Below are 13,735 nucleotides of genomic sequence, written 5' to 3' on the forward strand. Positions count from 1 at the left end.
AAGAACCCCTGCAGAGGTGGAGTTCAAGGTTGCATACAATAACAGGAGATCACAGTTTTGAAGTCTAGCACAGATTAAAAACCACAGATGTACCATTTATATAAGACACACACTGATTGTCTCTTAAACTACATATTGACTCCTTATGAACATTATTTTTAAATAAAGTAGTGCATCTAGGACAATCAGTCGCACAATTCACACAGCCCTGAAAAGTTTTTCAGTGCCAACTACCAGTTGGTCATGAAACGTGAGTGAGCTTGAGACACTGTCCATTCCTAAGATTCAACCACGGATTGGCTAAAACATTGGAACACCTCTGTGTAAGAAGGCTATGTCCTGCCTTCCTTTCCCTCACAATTTAGTTTTATTTTTGGTGGTGTTTGGTTGCACATGGCTAGAATGCTTTTGATCACTTTGCAAATCAGGAAAACCAATGATCTAAAACTATGACAGGATCTTAAGTAGACTGGTTTGTCCATTTCAGGTTGCTGGTTGGTAGGCCCCTCTAAGGCCCTTCATTTTTCCTTCTATGCCTCCCGGAACATTGATCAGAAGATGAGTCTGAGCATCATCCCATCTAACTCTTTTAACCAATGCCTGGCTAAAACTGGAATGTCCAGCCCAGTATATTTAAAAATCACCCACAAAGAGGTTCTACAGATCTTCACAAAACCTGGAATTTCCATGAGGATGTCTGATCTTTATAATCCAAGCAGTCAGCATTGAAGTTAAGCTTCCAGGAGGCAGTTTGGTCCTTATAATCCAAGCAATCAGTGGTTGAGTTAAAACCCAAGCTTGAAGCTCCATATCCCTGGGTGGAAAGAGAAGCTGGGGACTGATTGAGATGGCTGGTGACTGCATTGGTACCCATGGGGCTGAGTGTGGCCCCTGGTCCAGGAAGCTGGTGATGCATTGGGGTCAAGTAAGATCCACAGTCCATGCCCCCAAAGTAGGAAGTTGAGCCAGCATATCCTTGACTATAACCTGAAGCCTGAGTATAGGTCATGGGATAAGACCTCTGCATGCAGGAAGAGGAGGTGGACAAGGGATCTGACAGTGGGGAGATGGAAGCTGGGCTCCAGATAGACACAGGAGCACTGCTGCTGGAAATGGCCGGGACTGAGGTGCTAGAGGGGGGAGTGAATTGGCCACTTGTTCCACTCTCTGAACTCACTTCACGAGCTGGTGAGGTCTTCTTTTTTGCAGGTCTCACTTTGTTTTGACCTCCATTCTGTTGCTGCTGCTGCTGTTGGCGGCACTTAGCTCTCCGATTCTTAAACCATACCTTGAAAGGGAAAGAAGTTTAAGGTGGTTTCAATAAGGACAAGAGTGGCTCCCACATTACAGACGAGCTAAGCACACAATCTGTCCTGCCACTGAAAACCCATGATATGATACTTTTATATATACCCCTGGAATTATAAGGAAATGGGGAAGCTCTGTCTAAAAGCACTTCACTCGTATCACAGAAGAATAAATCCTATGGCTAAAAATTTTCCCTCTCATTTTCCTATCCCGTATTTCACCTCAAATATACACATACACATAGATCCAGTGGTACTGTGGAACACTCTTAACGGGGGAATACAATGTATCTATGTCTTTCCCAGGGAAACACAAAAAAGGTGAGGGAAAACAATTCTGTTGTCACTAGCCAACAGAAAGAGCCTAAATGCAAAGTTTATAGTCTATCTTCCAGGGAATAACTGCTGATCACACTCTACCTTCTTCTCTCTTTGAAAGACTCACAAAAGAAAGCTCCAAGGAGAAGTGATCCTGTTGAAGGAGGAGGTCTGAAAGCCACTATTTGCTGCACTCTTTATGGTAAGTGGAATGACTTGTATATAGTCTGCTGGGAGCTTGAGGACAGACTTCTCTGCTCATCTCAAGTCTGACACTGGAGTTTCTGCCTTCAGCACACGGGATTCCGTTTCCTGTACTATGTTCACTGGCTTTGTCAATTTAAGCCTCTGACGGCAACTTTGAAGATTCTCTTTACCAGCCCCGTTCATGTTCTGCCATGAAGGAGCAGTGTTTGGTGTGTGAGGGGGCCTATCAAAGAAACTACCACCCTTTCCTGAGAGAAACCCCAGATATTTTCTGAGCAACAGGTCCTTAGCAGTCTTCTTGAGTGAGGTCAATATATGGGTGTGTTAACTGGGCCACCAAGGCTGAGCCTATCACCCATCCAGAGCCTTTTATTTTCTTTCAGTGAAGACCTGAGTTCAAGCTTCACAAATGCGAAAACTTCTTCCATCTTACTTTGAAAAAAGTCTTTTTTTCCCTGGTTTGCAGTTCACACTGATACGTCCTAGCTGAAGTGGAGTCTCAGGGATGTGTGTATGTGTGTGTATGTTCAGGGGCTGAACATTTCTTTCCAGAGAACTCCATATGCTGCTTGCATTTCAGAAAAGTTGGAGATTACTTTCCCTCTCCAGCCTCAGGTCAAGTTAAAGGGGGCGGGGGAATGTCAATGAGGATATTGCATTGAAACTTTATCTGCTAAATGGCTCAGAGCTAACAAATTCTGCTCAATCCCTAAGAAGTTAAAGAAGACACTTTTATTGTGTAATTTCTTTGGTAAGAGCACCAGCTGCTTCCACAGCCCGGCTCTACCGTACCCAACTGACGTGTGACCTTGAGCAAGTCATTTACTCCATTTCTTCCACCTGTAAAAATACTGGGACTATCCAGGAGCTAAGCTTCTTTCACCCCTAAAAGTAGATGAAAATGGGGTAGGATTTCCACATGGGGAAAAGGAAGTATTAAAATATTAAGTAACTGTCCTTGAAATCTTCCCCAGGCTGAGCACCCAAGAGCTCTAGAATTATGCTTTATTACTAGAGTTAAATCATTGTCTTACCTTACAGCCAGAGGCTGTCGCTTCTAAGACTGGGTGGGCGTTGGGGGGGGGGTGATAATCAGGCACGTGAAGGGGCCTTGGAAGAGTTTACTGGCCTCCAGTGGAGCGCTCAGTTTCAAGCCTTCCTTTGGTCCTCTTTAAGACTTGGGACTCTCCTGGGTCCTCAACATACACCGTGCTTAGGGGAGGGGTGGCACAGTCAGGAAGAATTCTATCTACGTCTGCCCTACCTGCACCCTGGACTCGGGCAAGTTGATTTTCAGCGCCACCTCCTCCCGCATGAAGATGTCTGGGTACCGGGTCTTAGCAAATAGAGCTTCCAGCACGTCTAGCTGCGCCCGGGTGAACGTCGTCCTCTCCCGGCGCTGTTTCCGGGGAGTGGCTGCGGGACAAGAAGCCCAGGGCCCTTTAGGGTGGGGGAGCAGTTTCTCAGTCATAGGGGTCTCTGCGGGTGCTCCAAGTCCCCCGACCCCCTGTCCCCCAGTCCCAGCACTTCCCTCGTCCTCCCAGCCATGCAACCCCGAGCCTATCAGTGTTTTCCCCACTCCCCTCCCTGGCCTCGGCTCCTCCAGTGAACACTGGGTAGCAAGACACACACCATGCCCCCCCTTCCAGGGGAGACCCCCCTCCACCTGGCGTTGGAGATTGCTCCAGCCAGAGTGGCTTTTCCATAGATAACAAATGAAATAAAGCCAAAATCCAACCCCCCCTCAAAATGAACCCCTAAACCACAACACACAAACAAAAATCCATTCCGTGAAGTCAGAGGATCCCCGAGGACCGCAGTTCGGATTAATGGGGCTTTTTAAGACTCCAAGGGCCTTTGTTCCTCCATCTTTAAAATGGGGGCATATTTAAAACTTCTACGAGGATTTAAAAAAACAAACAAACAAAAACAAAACCCCCAGATCTGATTGGAAAGGAAAGCACCCATATCCAGGGTAAATCACACCTCTAGGGATTAGAGGCAAAGGGCCTGGGGGTCAGAGGGGAAGCCCAGGCGTGGTGGGGAGAATTTACGAGGAGAGACCCAGCTTCTCCAGAGGGCACTTCCGAAGAAGTAAGCTTTAAGATATGGGTGGAGGGAGTGACCTTCCGTCCCCCCTTCCCCTCACTGCAGTGTGTCCCCCATTCACTCCAATTAAGAATAACGCATTGTGAGTTTCTACAAGTGTTGCGGGATCCACTTATTCCCTCCAGCCCCTAGTCTTCCCTCCGGCCGGTAAATGCCCTGTGACTCTGAGCTGCTTCTTAGAAGGAAAACCCAGTGGGGACACCACACTTGGAGCTGGAGTGGGGCAGCGTGACCATCAGCCCCAGTGCTCCGGGCGAAAAGGTGTCACATCCCTGTGGCGCGGGCGTGGGGAAAGGCGGAGCAAGAGTGCCGCGAGGCTCACTTACCCGGGTAGCCCACCGAAGGGTGCAGCAAGTCCATGCCCGAAGTGGTCAGACTCAGCCCATTGACTGCGTAAGGCGGTTGCTTAAGATAAGACATCATGCTAAGGTTGTTTGGAGGCGCAAAATCAGCCCAAATCGGGAGGACCCAGCCAGAAGGTCTCGCTTCGCCAGGAGTGGACAGATTCAGGATCCTTGGTGTGTGGGTTGGGAGCAGTTGAACTATGGACAAAGCAAACAAACAAACAGAGGTGCTGGTTTACTGCTTCGCAGGCGGCAGCTCTTCCACGTTCCACCACTGACTTAAAAAAAACTCCGGGCTATGCAAGGTAGAGGCTTTTAAAGGACTTGCAACCCACCTCCACCCCCACCCCCAGCTGCTCTGGAACTACAGGGGATGGAGAGAGACCAGATAAACCTGTCTTCCCCACCCCCACCCTAAACTTAAAAAAAAAAAAAGTACCAGAAGAAAGCAATTACAATCTGCCTTCCCCGAAGAACAAAACCCCACGCCTACAAATGCACACATTGCATTCCTATCCCTACATTTGCATAGGACTCATTGGCTGGCACTAGCTAATTGTCTCAAACAAAACTTGATTGGGGCCATTTGCAGAGACAAAGAACTCTTTGGCTAAATAAATAATGCTGATAACAAAGCCCATTGGTGAGAAACAAAGAAACAATTCAAGAAATCTACCTCTCCCCAGACTGTTGCCTTTCCAAGGCAAATTTTAATTACCTTAGCTTTTTACCACTTTTAACTGCTGTGAACCTAAAATGTCAGTGCATTTAACATCTAAAATACCAACTTGCTAATCGACAAACTTGAGAAAACTGCTCAATCGCTATTACTTCACATTTGAAGTCATTTCCAGTAATCATTTTCACCTAATTAGTAGTCTGGGTAATTAGATTTTGAGGTAAGTAACAGATTTATTAAGGTTTTGGAGGACCTTGATTATGTGTCTAAAGAACTAAAGCTAAACAAACAAGTATTTAACTTTTAATCGACACCCATCAAATATTTAAACATACTGCAAAAAAAGTCTTAAAGATTGGCACGAGGTTTGCTAGAAATTCTGAAGTTAGATTCCCACCAATCAGATAATGACAGGCCCCCACATTTGCAAGTAGAAAGGGTGTGCATTTGTAGTGCAAGCCGCTTCCATGTTGAGTTTGATGTCGTGGAGGCTGCAGATCCTGTGGGAGGCAAATTTTCAGGCATTTGGGTCCTCAGCAACTAGAGCAGAGTTTCTTGTTAATTCCGGCTGCTTTTTGCACATTTTAGTTTTGAAGAAAGTAGATACACAAACACCCAAAGTTGTGAAACTAATAGAATATCTCCCTACCTTTCAAGTTTCCTACAATCCTATAAGAAAAAGAGCTCAGAGAGGCAAAAGAAAGGAAGAAAAAGAAAAGTTATTTACTTTCTTCAGCTGAGTGTCTCTCACTGCTCCAAGCAAAGGGATCAAAAATGGATGTTAATATGGGCAGGCAGTTTTCAAGTCTCGCTTTTATTTGACTAAAAAATGGCATTTATCCTGCAAGGATCTCTACTTTGCAACTTTGACACTATGAGAGATTGCTTCAAAATGGCGGATACAAGATTAGAAGTTCCCTCTTACTTTGACAAAGGTCCTACTGAGTTTTCAGGATTGGATTTTCATATTTACATTGCTTTAGAAATCAAGACACAAAATTCCACAAATGGAACTCAGTTATTGCCACTTCTTCCTGATTTAAAGTCATAGCACAAAAATCATGCTTTTCCACCCCAAATCTAAATCAGTGTAATTTTATAAATACCCTTCTCGGAGGAATTTGGACTGTCTCATCAATAAAACTAATTTAGTTGCTGCTATAAACAAAGACTTGCTATTTTCTGCTCTCTTTTCAAGATATAGTTATTCAGATGCTGTGGAAATAATATTGCTTTAAAATACAGTCACTTTATTTGTCTAAATAGCCTCTAAGCTGGAGTTCTCTTGTGTTCGATACAATACGTTGGAAAAGTTCTGAAGTACTATAGAAAAAAACTAAAACCATAGCACATGCACACATGAGAAATACCGAATTGTTCTTACATATAGAGTTCTCACCCAGTTTGAAAAGTGTGATTCAGAAAGTCTCACATTCCAATATAAACAGCATTAAGGGATAGAAAACACCAGGCAAAGGGCCTTCTTGGAGCGCCTTTGCCCTTGCCATCGCAAAAATCACTAAAATTTAGGGATAAACTGTCTCTGCATTTACTACTGTATGCATCTTTAAAAGAAAAAGAAAAGTACCCCCAAACAAAACTACTAAGTCCTCTCCGCAGCAGGTCTAGGTATGCATTCACCCAAGAAGCGGCCACGGGCCCTTCCGTCTAACTTCCAAAGCCCCCACAGAACACCTTTCTCCCTTTCTCTCTAAGCCGAGCCCAGAAGGGCAAACAGAAATACCCTTTCAAAAACATAAGCTTCACTCTGATTGCTCCTGAGGTGGCCGCTGGAGAACTCCTACCTAGGGGAGCGGGTGACGGTCACTGGGCGAGTCCCCGCAGCTGGTGGGCGCCCGCACCTCCGGGCGCGAGTGCCTCGGTCCGGCGTCCCAGCCCGGCAGCCCCGCAGTCCTGGCGCCCCAGGTCCGGCTCCACTGCCCGCCCCGGCCCGCGCCGCCTTATATCTAACGGTCAATTCGTGCAATCTGTCGCTCTTCCCCCCTCCCCCGCATCTCCCCCTCTGTGTGTGTGTGTGTGTGTGTGTGTGTGTGTTTCTTCCAAGGAGCCCATCTACCAGTTGCTGTGTCCTCGCTCAATAATAATTACCTCGTCCAAGAATTAATTATAATAAATGTTTTCTTGATAAACTAACGAGATAATCCGAGGGGCACACGTCCCTTAATTACAGGCCGCCGTGCTCAGCTCTGCTTCTCGTCCGGGCTGATTAATTTTCTGCATGATGGAAAAGAAACAAAACTACGCGGACTGGCGACTGGCCTGTGGCTCGGAAGACAGCGAAGAGCGAGAGGAGGAAAAGAATGAGGAGAGATGTGGGCGCCGCGGAAACAGCCGGCGCGGGCCTCCCTCTCCGGCGAACTCCAGTGAAAGTTTCTGGCCTCAGGGAATCGAACAGCGCTGCCACCCGCGAGGGAGGGAGGAAGAAACGTGCCAAAAGGGTTGGCCTTGGCTATTAATTATGGTGAGGAAAAAGCCCCAGTGTTAGCACTTTGAGGAGAGGTCTGGGTGTCTACCTTCCTTTGGGGGGAGGAGTTTCCTCTCCAACTCGTCTCCTGTGCTAATAACTTTTGGTGCCTGGAAGAAGTCCCCAAGTGAGCGGGACAAATCCTGACCCCGAAGCTCGAGGATGGAGGGGAGGATTTCAAGGAGCGACTTCCCCCGTGCCCTCCCCAAGTCATCCACCACTCCAGGGTCAACGCAGCTCGGCCTTCTGTCCCACACCCCACTTCTGTCTGAAACGGAGGAAAAAGCCAACGCGGGGGAGTTCTGACGGGGGACTTGGATTTCAAAAAATGTGTTCTGAAATCGGACTGTGATTTTCAAGAGCCACTTGAACGCATCAACACGAAGACTTCTTTGGAGTTGGCGGCGTTACACGTCGCAGAGGCAGGTTGCTAGCGGAGACCTGATGGTACTCCCTGGGCGGACCGAGAACGGAGGCTGGGCCTCAAGGCACCCCTCGACCTCGGCCCGGCCCGGTCCGGCCCCACGACACCCGGTTGTCTCCGAGTCCGGGAGGGGAGCGCGCGGGCGCGCACGCAGGCCCTGGCGCTGCCCACGGTCCAGAACCGCGGAAGGGCCGCCTTCCCCAGTGTAAGGATTCCCGCCCCGTCCCCGCCACGACCTCGGGCGGAGCAGGGGCCACTCACCAACAATTCTGCCAGCCCCAGGTGCTCGCGGAGGGCTGCACAGGGCGGGCTCGGAACTACCCCCGGCTAGATCACAAGGCAAAACGACTCTCCTGCTCTCGCTCGGCCTGGCGACCCGAGTCTGGGACCACGACAACCGGGGATGGGGGAGTTACGGCACTCCGAGGTTATTTTGGGGGGCGGGGAGGAAAGTGCTGATCAAAAAGGAAAAGGAGACCTAGTGGTCATTGGAAGAGGCCGAGAACGAAGGGCGAATCTTGGTGAGCTGCTCTTGGCTCTGGGGAAAGGGGACCGGAAAAAGAGAGGGGAGCGCCAGGCGGAGGAGCTCCCGGCAGCTCCAAGCCTCCTCGGTTATCCGCTCGGGTTTCCTCTCACGTTCACTAGGGACAAGCAGGGGGCTCGAGCTGCGACCGTCCTCACTCGCAGATCCGAGAGCGAGTGGGGCTCGGGGCACGCCAGCCCTAGAAGACGCCTGTCTTATCATCATCATTATTATCATCCATCTATCTAGCTACATCTGCATCTTTTTGTCTGTGACTCTGAAAATGTCCTTGAGATCAGTGCAAATGACCCAACCACATCTGAGGGCCCAAACGCAAAATAGCAGGGAGAAATGGGCGTTGACATAAAACAAAACCACAAACAAAACCCGGCCCAAACATCCCACATTAGCCTCTCAGGGTTTCCACGACGTTTGGCGGAAGCGGCGACCCCAGGAGCGCGCTGCCTCCCCTCCTCCCACTCCCGCCCTCACCTCCAGATCATACATTTTTCGCAGTGATCGTTACTACTCCTAAAAAATTTACGAGGGAGAAAAATACAGCATGCTTCAGAACTCCACATTCGCGGAAGTGTGTATCAGCCGGTCTATTGGAGGTACCGGGGCGGTGGTGGTCAGAAGGGCACATGGGTATAGACAGGCAGACAAGACAGACGGACACTTACCTTACAGCCGCACGGGAAGTTAGAAAAAAATTAAATTATCCTTCAAAATTCCAAATAGCCCGCTATCCTAAAAGAAATCAAGAGCATTGAGTTAGAAAGCTTGCAGTCTTCACCCCTCCATAAAAAGCCAAACAACGAAAAAATATTTTAAAGAATAGAAAATGAGGAAAGTAGCTCGAGTTCGAAACACGCGTGGGCCCCTCTGTGATACATACAAAGTAGACGTGATGAGGGCTGCTCTAGCGATTTTTATTTTTAATAACAGTGGAGGCTGAGTTGGAGCTGAGGTCGGTTCCGCTCTCAGGGAGATTTGCTGAGAAAGCGCCTCTCTGGCAACTTTTTGACGCAAACTCTCCAACCAATGGCAGGGAGAGAATGATTGACACATCTAAGCCAGAGGGAAAATAATAAAAACACACAACAGGGGGAGGAAAACAGGCCGCTGCTGCACGGGGGGACGAGCAGGCAACAAATCCAGGCCTCCGACATTACCAGAATGTTCTTGAAAGACACTGGGCTCCGTTAAAATATACATTACGGGCCGGAGCATGTGGACTAATTGTATAATTAAAATGACGGACAGGGAGGCCCCCCTTACCTTTCTTCTCCTTTTCTTCTTGTCCTTCCTTTCCTCCCTCCTCCCCCGTTTTTTGTTTTGTTTTGATTTTAGGGAAGGGGAGAAAGGAAACCCATACAATAAGCTGGAAAGATAAAAAATATTTAGGTAAACGCCGAAGAAGAGCGAGGGTGGAGGTAACTGGGTTATCGCATTCAACGCCAGCTATAAGCATGTAGACCAAACGCAAAAAACAAGTCAGGCTGAAGTCTAAAACCACCGCTATGAGGTTTTAACCAGGGTCAGGCCACGCTGAGGGCCAGAAAGGGTGAAAGAAGGAGGCCTGGGAGTGAGGTGCGGGCGCACAGGCAAGAGAAGGACAGAAACACAAGTCCAGGAACAAACTATTTTCAAAAACTCCGTGTCTCTCCCACTCGTTGCGCCCTTACATATATTTCCTCGTCCCCGAAGCCGGAGACTCGGACTCCTGGTATCCGCGCAGGGGTTTTAGAGTTTGAAGGAACCCGAGACAGGCTGCAAAGAACACGAGCTGGGAAATCTAACTCCAGGGACGGTTTGGGGAGACAACGGGAGCCAGGTCGGGATTCGGGGGTGGAAGTGGGGTCTGGCTGGACACCCGGGGAGGGAGCGAACGCAGGAGGCCCGCGCTGGAAACAGTTCCCGCGTTAAAACCAACGCTACTCAATGCCCGCCGGCGGGGCCTGGAGCTAACAGACCGCGCGGCCGGAGCCGGGGGCTGCGAGCCCGGAGGCGGGAGAGTGGCGGCACCAGGGGACCCGAGCCAGAGAGCGAACACCAGCCTAACTTTAATGCCTGGCACAGAGAGCGGGGCCCGACAGCTTTCAAACTGATCTGAGTCCCTAGAAAAGCAGAAGCAGATTGGGCGGAGATGGGGGAGGCACAAGAGGACCGGCTGAGGGTGTGTGACTGGTGGGTGGGGGGAGCAGAAGACATTTCTTCCCTCACAACTTCCAATGCCGGAGAAGAAAAATAAAATCTCTTTCTAAACACCCTCCCCCTTCGACCACCACCACCACCACCACCACCACCACCACCACCACGGCAAGTGGGCCCAAAGAAACGGCTCGCTGCGTTTAATTTGGGGACCTATGTTAATGAAGTTGGTAATTAATTCGTCGCTTTGTTGTCGGTTCTTATACTGTATGTGTAATCAAATGTGGCCGTCCTTGGGATTTACAGCAATTAACGAATTACGGGAGTGCGCACGAGGCAGCGAGCGCTCGGCGGCCCGGCTGGGCTCCGGCTCCGGCTCGGCCTGGGGCTGGGCACTCGGCGGCCGCGGCCAGCCTCGCAGGTGTCTCTAGAGCTTTGGGCCCCCGCGTCCCAGCGAGCCCCCGAGAGGCCCAGGGTCTGCCCAGCAACTCCCGAGCCCTCAACGCCCGCTCCAGTCCGAAGAGACCCACTGGCTGTCGCGTTCCCAGGAGTCGCGACTTTCTGGGGTCCCGGGCTGGGGGGGGGGAGGGTGAGTACAGACCTTTTTTCCCTCACCCCGCCCCCACTGTACTGAAACACCTGGCGATCGCCCCCCGCCCCCCCCGCCACGGCCTTTAATTGGGGGAGGGAGGAGAGAGTGACAAATGCCCTAGGCGGTCTGGCCCATTGGTTGGGAGCACTTGGCCAGAGTCATAGTACTTTCGGTGAAGGAAGGGCAAATCCACCCAGATCCCCTGAGCGAGAGCCTCCTTTCTACCCCGAGAAAAGACAGTGTTTCTCCCAGTTTGATCGCAATGATGTTTAAAGCATCAAAGAACGATAAAGAAAAATGGACGTTGTGCGTCTGGCGGAGGGGAAGGGCCGGAGGGAGGCCTTGAGGACAGCGGGGGTGGGGGGGTGTGTGGAGAAATATCAGAACATGCACTTGTGATCTCCACGAAGTAAGGGAAGCATTTTGGACTGGGAGAGCTATCTGCTGTGGGGTCCAGTGTTGTGGGAAAACCCTCAAGACCTACGTAGAGGTTTGCGGTGTCTTCTCAGTTGGCGGGGTGGGGGTGGGGGGCTGCTGAATCTCCCTGAAAATTCCCGGGTTTTGTTGGGCAAGGGCAGATTTCGGCGCCGTGGGGCGTGGGAGGGCTTTTCGCTTTACAGCGGCTGGGAGAGAGCTCTCGCTTCTCCTTTGCCCTTTAGTCTAATAACTTTGCAGAAATGCAGGACCAATAAACCACGAGTTGGAAATGGACAGTGTTAAATAAACAAGGGTCTCTTTAAAATTCTCATCCACTTCAGATGTCTAAAGTAAGATTGTGATGATTTTGTCACGGTTTGGTAAATTTACCCCTTTAAGAGGCTTTCATAAATCCCAGAACACACCTTCAGCCAGATTTGAATATAGATTTAGGTTTTAAAACCCAGAAGCTGGAAACGCCGCTTTATCAAAGAGAATTTCCCTTTAGCTTAGCAATGTGCTGAAGCTCTTAAAAGATTGGATCTGAGAGAGAGAGAGAGAGAGAGAGAGAGACAGAGTGAGAGACAGAGAGACAGGAGAAAGAGAACTAGAGACAGGCAGACAGGGGGAAAAAAAGACTTTCTTTTTCTTTCTAGAGGAATTCTGCCCAGACTCTGCAGCAGTTGGTAGCAAGAAAGCTTTCTCCTGGGTGTCTCCTGGAAAAGTTGCAAAATTGCTCTTCACCTGTAAGAACATGCTCTTTATCATCCAGTCTCTTCTTGTCAATTTGGAAATTGCAGACAGCCCGGCTCAGGTACAGTCCCCACAAACCCTATTCTAGGTCAGGACAAAAGCCACTGGCTTGGGGTGGGGTGGGGGGGGAGTGGGGGGTTGGGCTCTTGTACTGAAAACCATAAAGGCTTGGTGGGAGAAAAAGACTCCTTGGATGAAAAGTCTAACTCTTGATTTTCAGTAAGTCCTTGAACTTCCAATATACTTACTATGTGGTCATTATATTTTCGCTGTTCATGTTTAACTTTTTTTCCCTACATCCTGTGTCTTTAATTTTTTTTTTCCATGAGTCTGACTTATGGTAGGGAGCATGCTTTGTTTTTAAGTAATTTTCATTAACAAGTAGATGGTTTTTAATTGCCATGAGTACAATTATCTTGCTATGAATATGAGACATAAGTCTTCAGAAGCGAAATTAAGAAAACCAGTACACAGGGAATTAAATTATTTGTCAGAGCTTGCATGCAGTTTCCAAAAATATGGCCGATATTCATATTTTGCAATCTAAATTTATGTCTTGTGCTGGGTTTACTTTCTCCACCCCACATGCCAGGCCAGTTTAAAATATTCTAAACTTTCCCCCAAGTTTATTAGCTATGGTGCTTGTGTGTGGTGGGGGGTGTGTGTGGGGAGGGAAAGGAGGAGTGGGAAGAGAAAGGAGAAAGATTTCAGGATTCTTCCAAGCTAATTAAAAAAGAAGAAGAACAAAACCCATATTCCGTGAGAACACAGCCTCTCAGGGGGAAAGGAGCCAGTTAGACTCCCTGAACACTTACTTCAGAAATATGAAGATTAATTTCCAATCTTTTCAGAGATTCAGTGGACAGTAGGGGACCACATCTTGCCTTAGAACTGCCACGATATTTAGAAAGAAGTCATTTTTCATTAGGTTTTTAGATATGTCTTTATTAAAAACTTTGACAAGATTAACTTTAATTAATTTTTTAACGAGGGTTAAAGATTGGCAATGCAGGCAGAATTTGGAGGGAAACAGAAGGCAATAGATCACTTGTGAATTAAGCTTGGGTTGCTTATTCCCTGCATTACGACTGCCTCAGAAAAGAGGGTAAGAGAGAAAGAAACAACTTCAAAGATAGGATTGTGCTGTCTTGATAAAAGAGTAGGAGGCAAATTCCAAATGCAGAAAAGAGGAAAAGAGGACCGTGTTGTTCCGGAATGAAACGGATTAAGATTGTGTGACAAGTGCGAGATGTGGGGCTGGGAGACATTTATGAGCTGAGTGTGAGCTGGGAGCTCTGCGTCTGTCCCTGAGCATGTGGGGACCAAGGGTGTGTGCAGAGCAAGGTTAAGGTGGGGGATAGGAAGGGCTCCTGTGAGTGTGAGAGCCGGAGAGCAATATGTGGGGTGTGAGTGTGCATGTGGG

At 48.7% G+C, this 13,735-nt stretch overlaps 1 protein-coding gene across 2 annotated transcripts; it reads right to left on the bottom strand.

Annotated features, from left to right (window-relative positions):
- Nucleotides 1-667: 667 nt before the first annotated feature.
- On the bottom strand, nt 668-4,364 carry OTX2 (orthodenticle homeobox 2; the record flags this gene model as incomplete). 2 transcript variants are annotated; one of them, XM_080808912.1, is made up of 3 exons in its annotated part: nt 668-1,288; nt 3,097-3,248; nt 4,268-4,364. In XM_080808912.1, 3 exons carry the CDS (start codon nt 4,362-4,364, stop codon nt 668-670), a joined length of 870 nt encoding a protein of 289 aa, XP_080665038.1. The 2 variants fall into 2 exon arrangements, with proteins under 2 accessions (XP_080665038.1, XP_080665037.1); XM_080808911.1 differs by having other exon boundaries at nt 3,097-3,272.
- Between the last annotated feature and the right edge of the window lie 9,371 nt (nt 4,365-13,735).

Source organism: Martes martes, assembly GCF_963455335.1.
Source record: "Martes martes genome assembly, chromosome: 7".
Lineage (NCBI taxonomy): Eukaryota > Metazoa > Chordata > Mammalia > Carnivora > Mustelidae > Martes > Martes martes.